Genomic DNA, 16,373 nt, shown 5'->3' with positions numbered 1-16,373 from the left:
ACGACAAGTAATGTTATGTAAATACTATTAAAACACCTCACCTCCCCACACCAATCATCCTAAAAGTGTTTTTTTTTCATTAGACACGTTGTTACTCCAAGTTCCCAACAATGATGCGCACCAAACGCACTGTCAAAAACCAAATTTCCTTAAGATATACCGAAGATGCAGTTTTCAACCATTTAGCCACATTTGGCCGAATTTGCGCCATCCACCCCACAACTTCAAAGTGGTGCAAAATATACCCACTACTTGTTATAACCACAGTTTTAGCCCTTTGCTGTTGGTCCGAGTTTAACAAGTTCGCACACCAAGAAAATTACAGCTCCAAATGCGTGTTTTTATTCGAAGTCGTCACTTTAGCACTTTTAACTTTATTCAGCGTTGTGGAAATCGTAAAGAGGAATTTTTTGGAAGAGAAAACCGTGACGACACTTCTCGCAAGTTTAAGAGAGTTGGATTACTTGATGGATGGTCATAGTAAGAAACTTCTGCAGCGGCGCCAAAGACTTATAACTGTTCAGTTGGTAGCAGTTCACATTTTTTTGTTCACTGCGTGTGGTTACGACATATTCATAGGTGTTGTGGCATTCAACAGAAATTTCTTGTTAAAAGTTCCAGACTACTTAAATGAGTACATCATGGCTTTGGCAGTACTGGTCATCTCTAACTACGCGGTGTCTATTAATTACAAAATTACAGCTCTTAATTCCTCACTTGTTCATTTCGTGAAAGATTTTCTTGACAAGAATGAGCCAGTTGTACTCACAAGATACTTGGATGCCCATAATCAACTGTGTAACGTCATTGATTCCTTCAATGAATGCTACGGTTTTCAGATCTTCGGAGTTTTTTTCATCGGTGTTGTTCATACAACTTATACCCTTTACTTGCTTCTAGTCTACGCTAGTGGTAGAGCCAAACTAAAAACCGAGATCAGTGTCATTTATATTCTTCTAGTCTACATCAATTTCTGCTTAATTTTCACTGTAAGTCGATATTTCGAATTGAACCCATTTAACTGTCGTTTTGTAGATTTTTGGTGTAATGGTGACAGTGTCTTGCACAGCAGCCGGTCATGAAGTAAGAAGGACTTCAACAATCTGTTACAAGTTATTACTGAATGTTCCTGTGACGCCGAAATGTGGACACGAACGAGCACTGAGAAACGAACTTTTGAGGCTAGCGGAACAAGTCAGTCAGAGGCGAATTAAATTTAGTGTTGGAGGATTCTTAACGGTTAATTACAAGACTCTGTATAATCTTTTAGGGTCTACGGCGATGAATGTAATCGTCTTGTTGCAATTTCAAAAACAGGGGGCTAGTAGTGATTAAATAATGTTTTGTTTTGAGTTGGCACCTACTGGAAACAGGCGCCTTCACCATTTTTATTTCATAAAATTCTAAATACATATTTATTATGATTATTGCTTTTATTTGATTAATGTTTTGACGTGTTTTTCTTACCTTTTGACACATCTTGGCACTTTTGAAGTCTTGAACTGAACAAAAAAGAAATGCTAGATAGAAAAAATTAAAATGGTGACAAAAACAGCAACTATAGGAAAAAATAAAAAAAAAAGAGTAATAAAGGTAAAGCAAAACAGTATGGACAAAAAAACAAAGAAATACTTCACTTTTGAATTCTGTGTAATTAAGAATTAACGTTCCATCAATGGCTCCGATAAGTTTGGCAAATCTTGCTATGGCAAAAAAAAATTGTGCAGCTAGTTCCATTTACCTATTGTTATTGGTTAATGTACCCAGGTTGTAATTGAGCAATAGCATTTGAAACACTTTTTATAATTCTAGAAGCCACGATTTTGAAACAGCAACAAAATCCGCAACTGTAATTAACATACTTTCCTACAACCTCATATGAAAGTGGCGTTTTCCATACGGTTAAATGACTCCGAAAGTTGATGATTTCGTACATCCACTTCCGAAAGTAAAAGACATTAGTGTGATATGAATATATCCGCACAGACCTGTCAAATACAAATGTAACTCTTGAATTTTTGTCTCAAATATCTAGACGATTCACTGTAAAACAACACGCATAATGATAAAAATGAATTGGTTAGGTCGTTTCTGACAAATCAGTTTTGACAGGTCTGTGCGGGTATATTCATATACCACTAGTGACTTTTACTTTCGTATTCTTCATTTCAAACCTTAGCGAGGTTCAAATGTCAAACCTAGCCCGAAATTTGGGACTGTACCAAAAAATTGTGTGGAGAAGTGTACTTTATAGGGACATTTTTATAAACCAAAAGTTGCCGACCTTGTCTGCAATCACTTTGACAGCACCGTCATAATTTGTTGTTTCGTTGATGAAAGCGTTTTCAGTTCACTTTTTGAAAACCAGCAACTTTAGCAATTCTAATTAATTGGTTAAAGTAAATAAATCCCTTCGCCAAGTTCGCACCATTCGCACAAACTGACAGATTTCTGAATTTGACAATGTCATCCCCCTCTACATCATTACATTCCAGGTGGCACCAACTCTTCCAAAATTTCCTAGCAATGTACAATATACTGCTCACTCATACTCCTTGTTAAGAACCTATACCTCCGTGCAAATTTTAGTGGCGGAAGGTGTATGTGAGCGCGCAGTGTATGTAGACTTTAGGGTAATTAGCGGCCGTTGGCAATACGTTTAAACTGGGGGTGGAGTGGGGCACTGTCAAAATAAATTTGTTTACTATAACCTGAAAAGTTTTTAATTTTATGTAATTTCACGTAGACTTCGCGTATTCACTCTGATAAGTTGGTTCAAAAACAATCCACGGTAGAGCCATTCCACATCCCGAGTTTAACTACAAGTAGAAAAAATACAGTCAAGGCAAGTGCGCCTAAAGAAAAGCATTATTTTTCATTTATTGTTGTACTGAACACATCATCTATTGACACTGGCGATGTCTTTTACAAAAACGAGGACTGTTTTTTGAAATTACGACCAAGGTACTGCTGGTACTATCTTCATTACGAACAACGAACTAGAAGAACTTGCTGATGATGATAACCATTTCGTATATCGAGCTACTTTACACTTTCTAGATTTAACAAAAAACTATGCAACTATTCAAGTTTTTGTCAAAATTCAGAACTTCCTAATTTGTATTAACAGGCATTATCACATTTCAAACTGTTCATTGTAAACAATAGCATCACTACATTTGTATCCTTAATAAATGTCTCGTCTACCTAATTTGTTGTGAAGTTAAAGTCCTAAACTTTTAATCACAATGGAATAAAACGCAATACCACTTTATTTGTAATGCAATTCATCGAAAATTGATAAACTTCATCGTTGTTATTATTTCTGTCAAGTGTCTGTCATCTGATGACAAGATGATGACAACACCAGTGCCAACATACAGTCGTAAAACTACCCTTTCACAGTACAACCCAATACATAAATTCTGTCAAATTTCGTGTACAGTCCCAAAATTTCGACGAATAATGACCTTGAAATGTGGTATTCAAAATAAATGAGGTTTATATACCCGTTGACACTAAAATGGGGGCCTCGCTATCAATTGAAATAAGGTATAAATTGATGTACAAAAACCTTAACCATCTAAATATGTGGAATACGTCACTTTACGTCACTTTGATATGAGGTCGTAGAAAAATGATATTTAGAATAGATAAAAAATGAACTATTGTCAAGACTTATGGTTTCTATGGAAGGTCGTACGAAAAATAGTGTAAATAACTCGTCGGAAAGTGTTTTTCTTACACTCGTGTAATATCTGCACTCAGCTGGCGCCTCGTGCGTCTACATTTACACTCGTGCGAAATTGGTCACTTTCCGTACTTGCTTGTTATGTAATAGATATTTGCACCTCTACAATATCAAAATACAGTCGCGGACACAAAATCTTAGACGTCATTTTTTTGACGTTTCAAAAATTTCAGTGTAGTCTGTGCATTACTGTCATTGTCATTACTGACGTTTAAAACATCAAAGTATTTACAAGTTGTCAATTCAGAATTGTCATGACTAAATTTTATTTGTCAGTTAAGTAAAATTTTGTTTCACCAAAATATTTTGACGTCTGGTTTATTATTTAACGAATAGTTAACTAGAGTGTTATTTTTGCCTAGAGTGTACATTGAAGTGTGATTGAAGTGCCATCGTTGACAGTTATATAAAAGTTTACGTTTTTGAAAACAGTCAACAAATTATACCAAAACTCCTTGTTATGTCTGTATCAAGAGAGAATAAGTTTATCACGCAATGCTACAGTTGGTAATACCGAAAAAATCAGTAAGATTAACAAGAATGACGCTGGTAGAAACAAGAAATGAGGTAGTGCATTGCATTTGCGAACGACATTGCATTATTGGCAAAATGGTGGTCCTAAATTCTGAGGAAATCAAGCAATTGATAGGAAAGTTTGGGTTGACGAATCGCTTTATAAATGTCTGTGTGTTAGTTAAATCGGAAAAAGAGCTAAAGGGGGTGGTAAGAAAATTAGAATAAGGAGAAGTATTTGAAGTTGGACTGGAAATTAATGAGAAAAAAACAAAATACATGGTGATAGCGAGTCCAGATAGAGAATGAGCTGGACAATGTGAAGTGAGAGGCGGCGAAATTAATAGAAAATATATTTTTGAAGATGTTGAAGACTTCGTGTATCTAGTCCAAGTATGAAAAGAGGGGAAAGAAGAGAAAGAACTAAAAGCCAGAGTTGCAAAGGGAAACTGAAAATAGGGAAGTTTAAAAGCTACGTTGAAATGTAAATTTTGGGATGGCAGAGAAGAATTAACCAAGAGGTGTGTATGCACTCTACCATGAGCAAGTCTTATGCAGGAGACCGATAGGTAAAACAAGAAAAGGGAGACTAAGAAAACGATGGTTAGAAAAGGTCGAGGAGGATCTTGAAAGAGTGGATGGAAGTAGTTACAGACCGAGGTTTTTGGAGGTCGATAGTGCAAAAGGTGGAATATTTGCAGTTGTGTTGTAAATCTATGCCTACAAAGCTTGTAATACAAATAAAATATGTGTGTTTATTATATACAAGTTGAGATTTAGAAAACAGAAAATGGATCCATTGCACAAAAAATTGAATTTGATTTAACTTTGATTTAACCGACCGACTTTGCCCAGTTAGTTTATTTGTGGTTTTATTTGATTAATAAACGTTAACTGAAGTTGGTGAAACGACAGCTGTCACATTTATTTAAAAAATAGCGTTATTCGACAGTTAAGTTATTTAACTGCGGTTGGTGAAACCCACCCTACGCATGTGGAATGCTAAAAATTATTTCGCTTTCAGCCAAGTTTTCGTATTTAATTAATCAAAAAGTCATTAAAGAATCATTTTACAAAAATTATATGTAGCATTCAACATAGTGCACGTTGAACAGATTCATATGCAAAAAACAGAAAGCAATTTACTCAAATAGTTTTCGAGTAATCGTGTTTGGAAAAATACATTGAATTTGTCCTATACTGAAATTTGTTCGATATCCCCTTAAAGTCCGATTATGAAACACAATTTTAAATTTAAAAAAGACGCCTTTAATTTGATTATGAAACTGGGCCTTAATGAATTAACTAGGTTTGGAAATTTTGAGATGACAAGGTTGGCATCTTTGTCTCCCAGAATTTGACATTTGCCATTTTGATGTGAAATTTGCTGTGTATTAAAGTTACCCAAAGTCCGTTTTTTTTGAAAATCTTCCCCTGCATTACAACCGGCAACGTTGCCTAGGGAGATTTTTGGTGCGAAAATAGTTGTCAAATTTTTGACATTTCTGAAAATTAGGCAGTGTTTCCGTTAAAAACGTTTCTTTTACAGCCTGTTGGATTGCAAATCAAATTATTTAATAGTGAAAAGACTAGGCACAGCCTGAAAGGCCGTTTTGTGTAATCAAATTGTCAATTAGGCAGCTAACCTATTTGATTTTATCACCCAAAAGTCACCATTGACGATGTTGCCGGTTGGAAAGTGCTGGGAGAGTGCGGTGTTGGTGGTTTTTTAATAAAAAAATGGACTTTAATTATTAGTGCGAGCTCTTCAAGATAGTCCAAGTGAAGTAAAATTTTCTCAGATTCGACTTTTGTACCCTGAAACTCAATTCCATAACACCTCAATTGCCACATTTGCAACAGGAACGATGGAAATTTCAAAATCGACCTTGGGTCGACATTTGCAAGCTAAACCAACTGTGAAAAAAATTTTCAGCAGGGAAATTAGGTTTATAACAGTCTGGCAACTGAAAATGAAGGCTTTCGTAAAAAATATTCGAAATGATGCTTTGACGAAATAGGTACTATTCTACATAACAATACCTATTTACCTACAGTACATTATTAATTAAAAAAGACATTTTCTTTGTTTGTAGTTTCCAAAATGTTTTGACTTATGGAATTCCTAGTGTCTAGAGAATTTCTATGAATTTTTAAGCTAGAAGCATGTGGCATTACTGAAATTTTAACCTGGCAACTCTATTGACGTCATGATTAATTGCAGATGCGCGAGTGTCGGTGTAGTTTTGTGATGATTTTGAAATCAGAATTAATTATTTGCAATAGAAAATCAATACAAAAGCATAAGTGAGCATTTATGAAACAAGTGTGTAAAGTTTCATGCAAAGTGCCTTGGGCCAGTTGGAAGTTGGTTTAAGAAAAACAACGAAGATCTTTAAAGGTGAGTAAGTTATTAGAACCGTTTTGAACAGGTGTCTTCTTTTCAAAATTGTAAGATCATGTTGATAGTGTAACGAGGCATAGAAGGATAAATCTTGCGTCTAAAATTGATGACATGACACTTGTCGCAGTTAAGAAACATTGAGTTATTTTTACACCACTCAGATAAGACTAACAGATCATGTTGAATCATTATACAGTCACTGACATTATTGATTACATTATATATTTTTAAGTCATCAGCAAACATTTCAAAATTACAAATAAATCCTCTACTAATATCATTTACAAAAATTGCAAATAGCAGAGGACCCAAGATAGATCCTTGAGGGACACCTGAAGGCACATGTGATTTATCCGAGATATGTGACTCTAACTTAATCATTTGAAACCTGCCACATAAGTAGGACCTGAACCATTTAAGAATACTTCCCGAAACACCGTATGCTGCTTACTTTTTCAATAGCAAATTATGATTAAGTCTATCAAAGGCCTTACTAAAGTCTGTATAAACTGTATGTACTTCTAAACCCTCACTGATAGCATCAATAACTACATTCGTAAAACTTAATAGATTAGTGATTGTCGAGCGCTTGCCAAAAAATCCGTGTTGATTTATGGAAATAATGTTTTTAAACTTAGAAAAGATATACTTCGAAACAATAGATTCAAAAACCTTAGACAGTGTTGACAGGATAGACACAGAACGATAGTTTTCAACATTGCGTTTGGACCCAGATTTAAACACAGGAACTACGTAAGCTTGTTTCCATAAGGATGGAAATTGACCAGCGGATAAAGAAATATTGAAAATGATCTGTAATGGCAGTGCTAAAGCTTGTTTACACTCTTTATATAGAATTGGAGGTATTTTATCAGGACCTGGACCTTTGTTAACATTCAGACCAGACAATGATGTAAGTACATCTTCAAAAGTTATGTATAGGTCAATGTTGATATTAACATCGTGATCGTAAGCAATATTAAAGTCACAACAAGAAGCGTCAGAGTACATGGAGTAAAAATATTCACTAAAACAAGTACAAGCGTCGGAATATGAGGTGAACTCTTTATCTCTATTCTTTATTGGTGATGAAACATGACTAGATTTTGATTTTCTTTTTACGTACTTCCAGAAGTGACTGGGATTGATAATAAGATTGTTTTCAACCTGGTACAAGTACTCATCATAGGCCTTTTTAATATGAATTCTGCACAATTTTCGTAAATCAGAAAACAATTTATAATCGTTAGGGTTATTAGACCTCTTAAAGTTACGATGAGCAAGTTTTTTCTCTTTAATTAATTTAATAACTATAGAGTTAAACCAAGTAGGATAACTAGATTTTAACTTACGTTTAAGCGGCACATAAAGATCACAAGCAATGTGTAAATGCTTATAAAACATACCTATCTATCGCATCATCAGTATTCTGATGGCCATCATAGGTACAATAAACACATTACACTGTTTTTTTCGCTTCAATTAAAGAGTAATAGAAAAATTGACGTTTAGGTTTTTGTTATTTCAAGTTTTCAAACAAAATCCAATAGATTTAGAGATCAGAGATCAGCGTTTCCCGAATCCGTTAAAATGTAATAAAAAAAAACACACAAGGAGACATAACAATAATTATAACGTGTGATCCACAAAATTTTTATAAAGGGTAACCTTTGACAAAATTTACGTAAGTCGAGAAAAAATTTGACAGTAGTTTTGACATTTGTCATTTGATTTAATTTCAATTAGTTCTCAATACATTATTGATTCTGGAGGGAGACTCGATACATTTTCTCTTAAGAGTGCGGGCACTACCGCCGGTAAAGCATGCAACCTCCCAGTCTGGAGGATCAACAAACCGTGCCGGTCCATTTAAATACCATTGAAAGCGTTGTTTAGATGCAGAATTTAATTATTTTTGACTGTGTTTTACTATGGTGGGTTGAAATCTTTTAATATGTATTATATATACTGCCATTGAGTAGTAATTGTTTATTTTAAGACAATTTTGGCGTCATTAGTGGTCCAAAAACGCCAACAAATGACGTCTTTCCAAATTTGATATTTTAAAAATCGCAAAAAAAATTACAGGCGTTTGTCGCTTGACGATAAAAATTACAATAAAATAGAAATATCTGCAGATTAGACAAAAAAATAATACATTGCTTTGTACTTTAAATGAATAAGCTTTTATCTTTCTTAATTTTAGAAGAAAGAATTTGAAAATGATAGATTGTCCACGAGTTTTTAAATAAAGTGAACTTTTCCTTGGTGTTGGACATCTTCGATTTTTAAGAAAAGTTACTCAGAATACATCCCTTACAAAATTTCAACTTAAAATTCTTATTTCGATTTTTTTTAAATATTAAAATCTTTAAATTTAATCGTTAATAATTGATAATGAAATATTATTATTTTGTTCATTTCTGCTAAATAAATGATCTTGTTTATTTTTTAGTTCGCATTAAATTATACTTAATGGGAACTCAAAATTTAAAGTTGAAAGTGGTTGAAAATTGTGTAAGAGAGCATAGACAACATTGTATGTACTAAAGAATTCATGGCTCATTTTGGTTCGCCAATTCTTATTATACAATGTATTACTGCTTAAAAGAACTGTATTTGATCAAATAAAAATTGGAAATTTTTCGTTTAAAAACTCCTCATTTGGTGTAAATGAAGTTAAAATTCGATTCTAAGCGACTTCTCTTGGAATAATACCTAACTTTTAGAGATATTCCCAACGCGAAGTAAATTACAAGAAAATAGCTTTATTTTAAAATTCCTAATAGATTGAATTTGCCATATCTGCTGTATTTAGTATCCTCCTTTGCAAAGTTGCAAGTTGCATATAAATATCCCTAAAAAAAGAACTTTACGCTTTTATCAAAATTTAACTAAATATACCAAAAATTAATAGAGATAGCAGCTTGTATTCTGGCTGAAATTAAACATTTACCATTCACTTATCAAAATTATCATTAAAGCAATACATTTTAAGAAGTTGCAACCCAACTACAATACAAAAAAAAATTAAATACTGCATCTAAACAACTCTTTCAATGGTATTTAAAGGGACCGGCACGGTTTGTTGATCCTCCAGAGTGGGAGGTTCCATATTTTACGGGCGATAGTGCCCAAGATTACTAAAATTAACAGGTTTGCTATAAAGTTTTGAGCCAATAGAAGCAGGCCTCTTGACCTGGCGCGAATACGTCATCGGAAAGCTCTTTTAAATTCCGATTTTTTTCATTGGTAGTATTATTTAAAACAGCAATATTTAACACTCTGATGTTTCTACAAGAACTTTGTTAAACAACAATGACGATCAGCAATGTTTTTACATCACAGAACAATTGAACGATTGACAGAACTTTCTTGTGACGTCATTTATGGTCGCACGTCCCTAGCAACCAAAAGGGGGTAAAGTTTCAGCCTTAGTAACGAGCAAACCTGTTAAATTTAGGAACCTTGGGTAGTGCCCGCACTCCATGTTACATATTTTCATCAAAAAATTGAGGTTATATCAAAAACAAAATTTCACTCCGACATGACTTCTATGTTTGTCTGTTTCTTTCATGGCCTACCCTAAACAAAAATTTTGTAGCTCACATGATATCATCATTCCATTTATTGACTGCAAATTTAGAGCTGTCCATATCTTAAATCACGATTTTGCAGCGCTGCCAACAGATTCCCAAATTTGATCGACCCCCCGAACAGATGACATTATTGTCTTTATCAGTATCCTCTGATAGACCACCAGCATCCGCTAAGTGTAAAACTGGTTATCTACCTCACATCGTCTTCCACTTCAATAAAACCGCAATTTTCAAACCAAAACGTTTATTTACAAATCACAGTTCAGTAGATTGCGCCCTTTGTTGTCCTTCCAACGAAATGACATGTACCTCATCCCTAAAATCCTCAACTGGAGCAACAAACTCTGAATAAATACACTTTGGGGCGGTTTTCACTTCTGTAGTCATACTTTCGGACCACTTAAAAGGCACAAATTTCTCCTGAAACATGTTCTGTGAAAAAGTGACTACAACAACCGCACCTTCTTACTTTAAAGTAAATTTTCTCGTCGTATTTCCGCTTAGTTGAGCCGATTGTTAAAAATAAAGACTCAGTATACCAGACCGGAGTTGTCACAGGTTTGATGAAGCATTTAGTAATGTAGTTCTTGGGAGCTGAGCCCAAAAAGTCGGTGCTTGACTGAGAGAGAATGATGGTTTCGCTCATGGCTCTGAAAAATTAAATATTCATATCGGTATTGTTTAAATTCGCTGTAATGATTTTCTGTGGAATTGTTGACGTGTTTGGTTTTATACAACCAGAAACGTGTACATAATTTATATGAAACGATTTTGTATCAAAATTATAAACGTGAATTGGATGTTTTATCAGATCAGGATTCTTAAAAAAAGCGTGCTGTTCGGGAGCTAATAATTCAAATTGATCATTCAGTTTGTAATTGATTAATTCACTATCGACAGTTTTCGATATGAATAATGCAAAATTTGCACACTGTGTGTCAATAAGTCATTAATCTAAAATGTCACGCGTAAAAGGTTATATTTTTCCATCACTGACGTCTAGTGGACTTTGAAATTTTTTCTAAGTTGGTAGTTGTGATGACAGGCAGAGTTACCAACAAGTTTCTTGAAATACAATCTAATTTCTTTCAACGATGGTGAAGCATATGCAACCAACAATACAAAACTGCTTTTCTTATCACCTTCGTAAAACAAACAATAATATTATTATATTTATTTTACCGTTCTTTGTTTTTCTCCTCTAGTTGTGTAGCAACAGCTGCGTTATCGTGGCTTCTTGTTTCTTTAACCTCTTTTCTCTGACCTTAAACAAAAGTTTTTACAACAATTAAACACCCAATTTTGCAACGACTCATAATATAAACTACTATCTTATCAGTAGAATTGACTCTGACAAATCAGTGCGACATTTTCCTCCGTTTGAATGCAATTCAAGGTCGCGTGGTACCGTAAAACCACGCAATGTAGATCGAAATCGCAATTTACTCAGTAAAAAATTCAAAGAGATAATCCCAAACTAGTTTGCCTCAACTTACCACCCCCAACCACCGCCGGTTGCCGGCTCCATTCCGCATTCTCTTCGTGCACTAGTTCACTATGAAACTTTTCGCATTCGATGAAATTAAAACTGTTGATTTTCATGAATTCCGTTTTATTTGGTATTTCGTTTTTCCACTTCATTTTGCAGTAACGTTCAACACTTTTATTAAAAACCGACCGTTTCGAAACGTTCAATTCGAATAGAAGTCTAGTTGGTTGAAGGCAACGCCGGGGAATATGACGTCACCCGTCATCATCATTGCGTCATTATGAATAATTTAGTTGGTTAGAAATGAGTAATAATTCTTTACAAGGAATAAATTTCAGAGAAATAAATATTATTCGAATAAACAAACCAAAATGGATGCAGGTCATAAATTTTGTTTTAATGATGTAGTTTGAATAAACAAATATCAGTGTTGTTTTCCAGTTTTATAAATGTGCTAATTAGAGTAATGCGAGATTATGGTTGCAAGAACGCTGAAATCATCGACTTCGTGTTTGTTGTATTAGTCAGTGGTTTTATGAACACAATTCTGACTTTTTTCGGTAATTCTAATAATCTTCCACTTCCCCAAATCCTGCAATCTCCATTAGCCTCATTAGGTCATTCCGGGCTTTACCTGGAACAAATGGCTTCCGGCGGAAACCTTAATTTTTTAAATCTTAAATTCCCCAAGACCGTATCAATCTACAATGAAAACAACTGTTGGAGTTGTTGGAGTATAGCCAGATGGAAAAGTCGCCTAATGTAATTTAGCCCGCGATCTAAAGTCAATATTTCCAAAAAGCAAACTTCCGTAAGTACGTCATAAGACAAACAGTCTAACAAAGCCGTGACTTGAGAAACGAAGGCGGATAATGAGAGTCTTCTGGTACTACGACATCTTTATTTCTCCTCTACTTATCGAATTACAGCGTGAAGACCTCGCCAGTGCTTTTGTGCAACGACTTACCTTTTCCTATTGTTATTACTGAAAACTTCCATTCGTATTCTCGATATCTTCGGATATTTGATGATTCTCTCAAGTTTTCCATCGCGAGACGGTTTCCGATTTGATGAAGTAGACGGAAGCTGCGTCATGACCAGGGACAATAGAATTAATCCGAATAATGGATATTGTACAAAAAAGGAATAATTGGTTGCCTAAACTTTCGTTTTTTTTTATCCAACTTTTCATTCACGAGTCATAATTACACGGACAAAACACAACACAGACAAAACGGTGTAAACTGGGGCGATAAACAGATACAAAACCGGAACCGGAAGGAAGTTGAGAGAAAGTCTTACCCTATCTATCTGCCTACACAGAATTTACCTGACAGTGCTATTTGTCTGTGGCAAAAATTGTTTCTGTGCTATTTGGAATTTCTCGAGGAGGGCGAAAGGAGTAATAATGTGAAACGTTTTCATATTGGAGTACGTTTATTACCTGCTCGGGAGAAATGAGAAATAAATAAAAACGTACCAACATAAAATAATAAAAATTCATAAAACGTGGAATTTAGTCATTTAAAAGGCAAATTTGCTCAAGTTTGCAACAGAAACAAAGTAATAATTTGCTGTCTTTAAAATTTCCGCTGTGTTGAGCTAAAAAATCTTGGAAAAACTAAAATCTTTCAGACGCGTTTAATAAAAGTTGAAAATCACTCTTACCCAAAATTTGTTTGTGGCCAAAAAAATGGTCTGCTCTACAATTTTTTAGGCAATTCTCGCTAAGTTAACGTCTAGAAAAGTAACAATTCTGAAGTCGAGTTTTCTAAGAAATAAATCGTTTTGTCAGCTGCACTGTTTAATGTAGCAAACTTTTTAATTTCAGTCTAAGCTGCTATCGATTCCACCATATATTTAGAAACACTCGCTTCCAACTTCTCGTCCAGTTTTCTGGATGCATAATATTCAGTAATCTCCTATCGGAAAACGTGATCCCATAAAGCCCGTCGCTCCAGATCGCTTAATCTAGCATTTCCGCCTACTCAAATACGCGACTCTGTCAAAACTCATTGTCAAATTTAAAGGACTAATCGTCAATCTCTTTCTCCGTACTCTCCAAGTTATTGGGCAATTTTCTACTACGTTTCCCAGCAGATGACGCAACAACCGCATTGTTGGTTGCCTACTTATTCGAATGCACTTCAATTTTCAGCAGCGCTTTGGATTTGATAACGAAGAAAAATCGCTTTGATCTAAACTTTCCTCGTAACGATGACTCTGAAAAGCCACGCTGATGTATTCATGAAAAGGTTCGTTGCCGTGTTTCTTTCAGGACCTTGAATGACCACACAATGCAGCCCATTACGGTCGATCGTGGGATCAGCCGGTTCTAAAACAACTTTCTTGTTAAACGAGTGTTTTCTCCGGGATTTTTCCTCAAAGAAAGGATTGCGCAACTACGTTATGGATAATAAATTAAACGTTACAGTGCGCTAAAGCCAGCTTAAGACTTTTGTTGAACTTGTCATGAACATTTCCAAGTTTACTGTTGTCGAGTCATTTACAGGTGTTTGCGGGGTTTTGCCTCGATTTAAATAAGGCGGAAGAGGGCTTTGAGAGAAAGTGGTAGTTTGTAGGAATTATGAAATCAGAATTTAAATTTGGTGGATGCGCCGGGCTAGGAAAGTATTTTCATACTTGTCGCATTTTATCAATCCCATCGCTCCAAATATTTCACTTTTACTCCGCCGCCAAATAAAAAAGTGCAAGCAAATAACTCATGCTTGAAAAATGGCGTTTGCATGACGTTTCCATTAAATCTGCGCTTCAAGCTCCCAAAAAATATGTATTTGAACTGTATTTATCCAGCGAGCTTTCAGTGGTTTATAAGCGTTATCAACACAAAACTGATTCGACCGGAATCCTGACTTGTCACATGCTATTGTCGATGTAATATCGGCGTTCGTGGTATAGAATAATCAACGTGTTTATAATCCAATAATTGGCAGATTAACTGCAAATAGGTTTCGGAATGCATCCATTGTCGGAACGGTTTGAGAGGCTATTAAATCAAACTAATATTTGAGCTCGTCGGAGCTTTCACGGGAAAGTTGGGTCATTTCACTTGTAGATGAACCAACTTTTGGGAAAATGGTCACTTTTTCCACCACCGCCCGAATAATTAAAATTGTTGGCGTGAAAAGTGGCAATGGAACTTTTGCTCGATTTAATTTGCGAAAAACTGATCGCGCTGTATTCTCAAGTCAAAGCGGAAAACCGCAAACTTAATTCGTTCCGTTGCGGATGATAAAAAACATAATTGAACCGTCTGTTCTCATTGTTTTGACTGATATCGCTTTGTTAATACAAGATGGCATCTAATTTTCCTAACTGACTATTTCTATGAAACTCGAAAGTAGTTGCGGTGACTGGCGCATTTCCACCAACCTAATAAATCTCCGCTTATAATTGAGTTATTGATAAAGTTACACGCACACGACGGATTAATTTCAGCCGGGGTGGAATGAACGTCTTATTAACCAGATTCAATTATACAATTATGAGAGTTGTAAACTTGGGCACGAGGATTTGTTTTCGACGCAAATTTGACCCGGCGCATCCACCATTCTTCGACAACTGAAATCGCCCCGTTCAAATAGCCTAGACCACCCCTGGGTCAATTCAACTCGATTAAATATGTAACAAATGTCAGTGGTCAGCGTTCCCGATGTCAGTTCCGAGCCGAGAATCTCACTTCATCGCCTATACAAACATCCCTCGGGATCTCCCTGACCCCTAACATGTGTAATCATCCCTTCCTATCCGGATTTTTCCTTAACTCGATTCCGGAGGTCTCGTGATGGACGCAAATTGGTCAATTAATCAGGTTTTGTTTTGTTCATTCATTTCGCCCGTTATTCATTCATTCCGAGCGCTTCAGTTCCCATAAATTCTCCTCCTGGAGACGGGAGGATGTTATGTTTAATGAACATCAATTAAGCGTAGTGCGCTATTAATTGACTTGATTTAATAATTGAAGGTGCTTTGTAGGGTGCGTGACTTTAACAGGTGGTCTGCATTTATTTGAAATGTAATTGGAAAGTTTTTCGGATGCTGAAACGTCGAAGGCTGATTTAACGAAGTTAGAGGAATTCCGCACATTCCCGATAAGGAAAAACGCCTGATATGTAGACAACCCAAATTACGAATGTGACGTCAGCTAGCGCTAATCCTGATGGATGGCGACCGAAAAACCAGCATCCATAATTCAGGGTCTTGTTAAGCCTTCTTCCACGACTTACATAAATCTGTTAATAAATAAGTTTTTTGACCACCTGTGGGACTTACATTGTTGATGGACAAGTTTTTAGGGGATTTACGATTGTCTAAACTATTAAGGGGGTTGAAGTGACGTGAGGTGGACCCATAAACTGCGCAATAAAAGAAGTAATCCCGGTGGTCGTAACGTAAACTTGAGGAACTGTCTCCAGAAGACGAATGTAATTTGGCTGTGTTTATTGTGGTCAAAAGTTCAAATATATGGCCAGGAAAATTACCTGGAATTACAATTATAAAATAAGGGAATAATTAATATAAAGCTTTGACTAGAAAACAGTCCAAATTTTGAAGACGTAAAAGCGAATTTTTTACAGGACTAACAAGCATTTAAAG

The 16,373-nt window shown here is 35.4% G+C and overlaps 2 protein-coding genes across 2 annotated transcripts; one reads left to right on the top strand and one right to left on the bottom strand.

Moving 5' to 3' along the window:
* The first annotated feature begins 10 nt into the window (after positions 1 to 10).
* LOC148167887 (uncharacterized) lies at positions 11 to 1,337 on the top strand. The gene is made up of 4 exons (XM_088046135.1): positions 11 to 17; positions 84 to 282; positions 326 to 989; positions 1,036 to 1,337. Exons 1-4 carry the CDS (start codon positions 11 to 13, stop codon positions 1,333 to 1,335), a joined length of 1,170 nt encoding a protein of 389 aa, XP_087902261.1. The 3' UTR covers positions 1,336 to 1,337.
* Positions 1,338 to 10,494: 9,157 nt separating this feature from the next.
* On the bottom strand, positions 10,495 to 12,023 carry LOC148167886 (uncharacterized). The gene is made up of 4 exons (XM_088045671.1): positions 11,764 to 12,023; positions 11,450 to 11,531; positions 10,737 to 10,917; positions 10,495 to 10,687 (listed from the first exon to the last, which is right to left on the bottom strand). Exons 1-4 carry the CDS (start codon positions 11,906 to 11,908, stop codon positions 10,523 to 10,525), a joined length of 573 nt encoding a protein of 190 aa, XP_087901797.1. The 5' UTR covers positions 11,909 to 12,023; the 3' UTR covers positions 10,495 to 10,522.
* Between the last annotated feature and the right edge of the window lie 4,350 nt (positions 12,024 to 16,373).

The sequence above is a fragment of the Gnatocerus cornutus genome, chromosome 9 (genome assembly GCF_029298725.1).
Source record: "Gnatocerus cornutus isolate USDA-ARS CGAHR chromosome 9, icGnaCorn1.1, whole genome shotgun sequence".
NCBI lineage: Eukaryota > Metazoa > Arthropoda > Insecta > Coleoptera > Tenebrionidae > Gnatocerus > Gnatocerus cornutus.
Note: the sequence above shows the minus strand (reverse complement) of the source record. Positions and strands in the feature narration are given on the sequence as shown.

Excerpts from the sequence above, each read along its gene's own strand:
- LOC148167887 (XM_088046135.1), top strand. Across the intron at positions 283-325 it reads CACAGTTTTAGCCCTTTGCT|CTCCAAATGCGTGTTTTTAT; the intron begins GTTGGTCCGAGT and ends AGAAAATTACAG. Across the intron at positions 990-1,035 it reads ATTTCTGCTTAATTTTCACT|ATTTTTGGTGTAATGGTGAC; the intron begins GTAAGTCGATAT and ends GTCGTTTTGTAG.
- LOC148167886 (XM_088045671.1), bottom strand. The coding sequence starts at position 11,908 with ATGAAGTGGAAAAACGAAATACCAAATAAAACGGAATTCATGAAAATC. Across the intron at positions 11,532-11,763 it reads ACCGGCGGTGGTTGGGGGTG|GTCAGAGAAAAGAGGTTAAA; the intron begins GTAAGTTGAGGC and ends CTTTTGTTTAAG. Across the intron at positions 10,688-10,736 it reads ACGAGAAAATTTACTTTAAA|GAGAAATTTGTGCCTTTTAA; the intron begins GTAAGAAGGTGC and ends AACATGTTTCAG.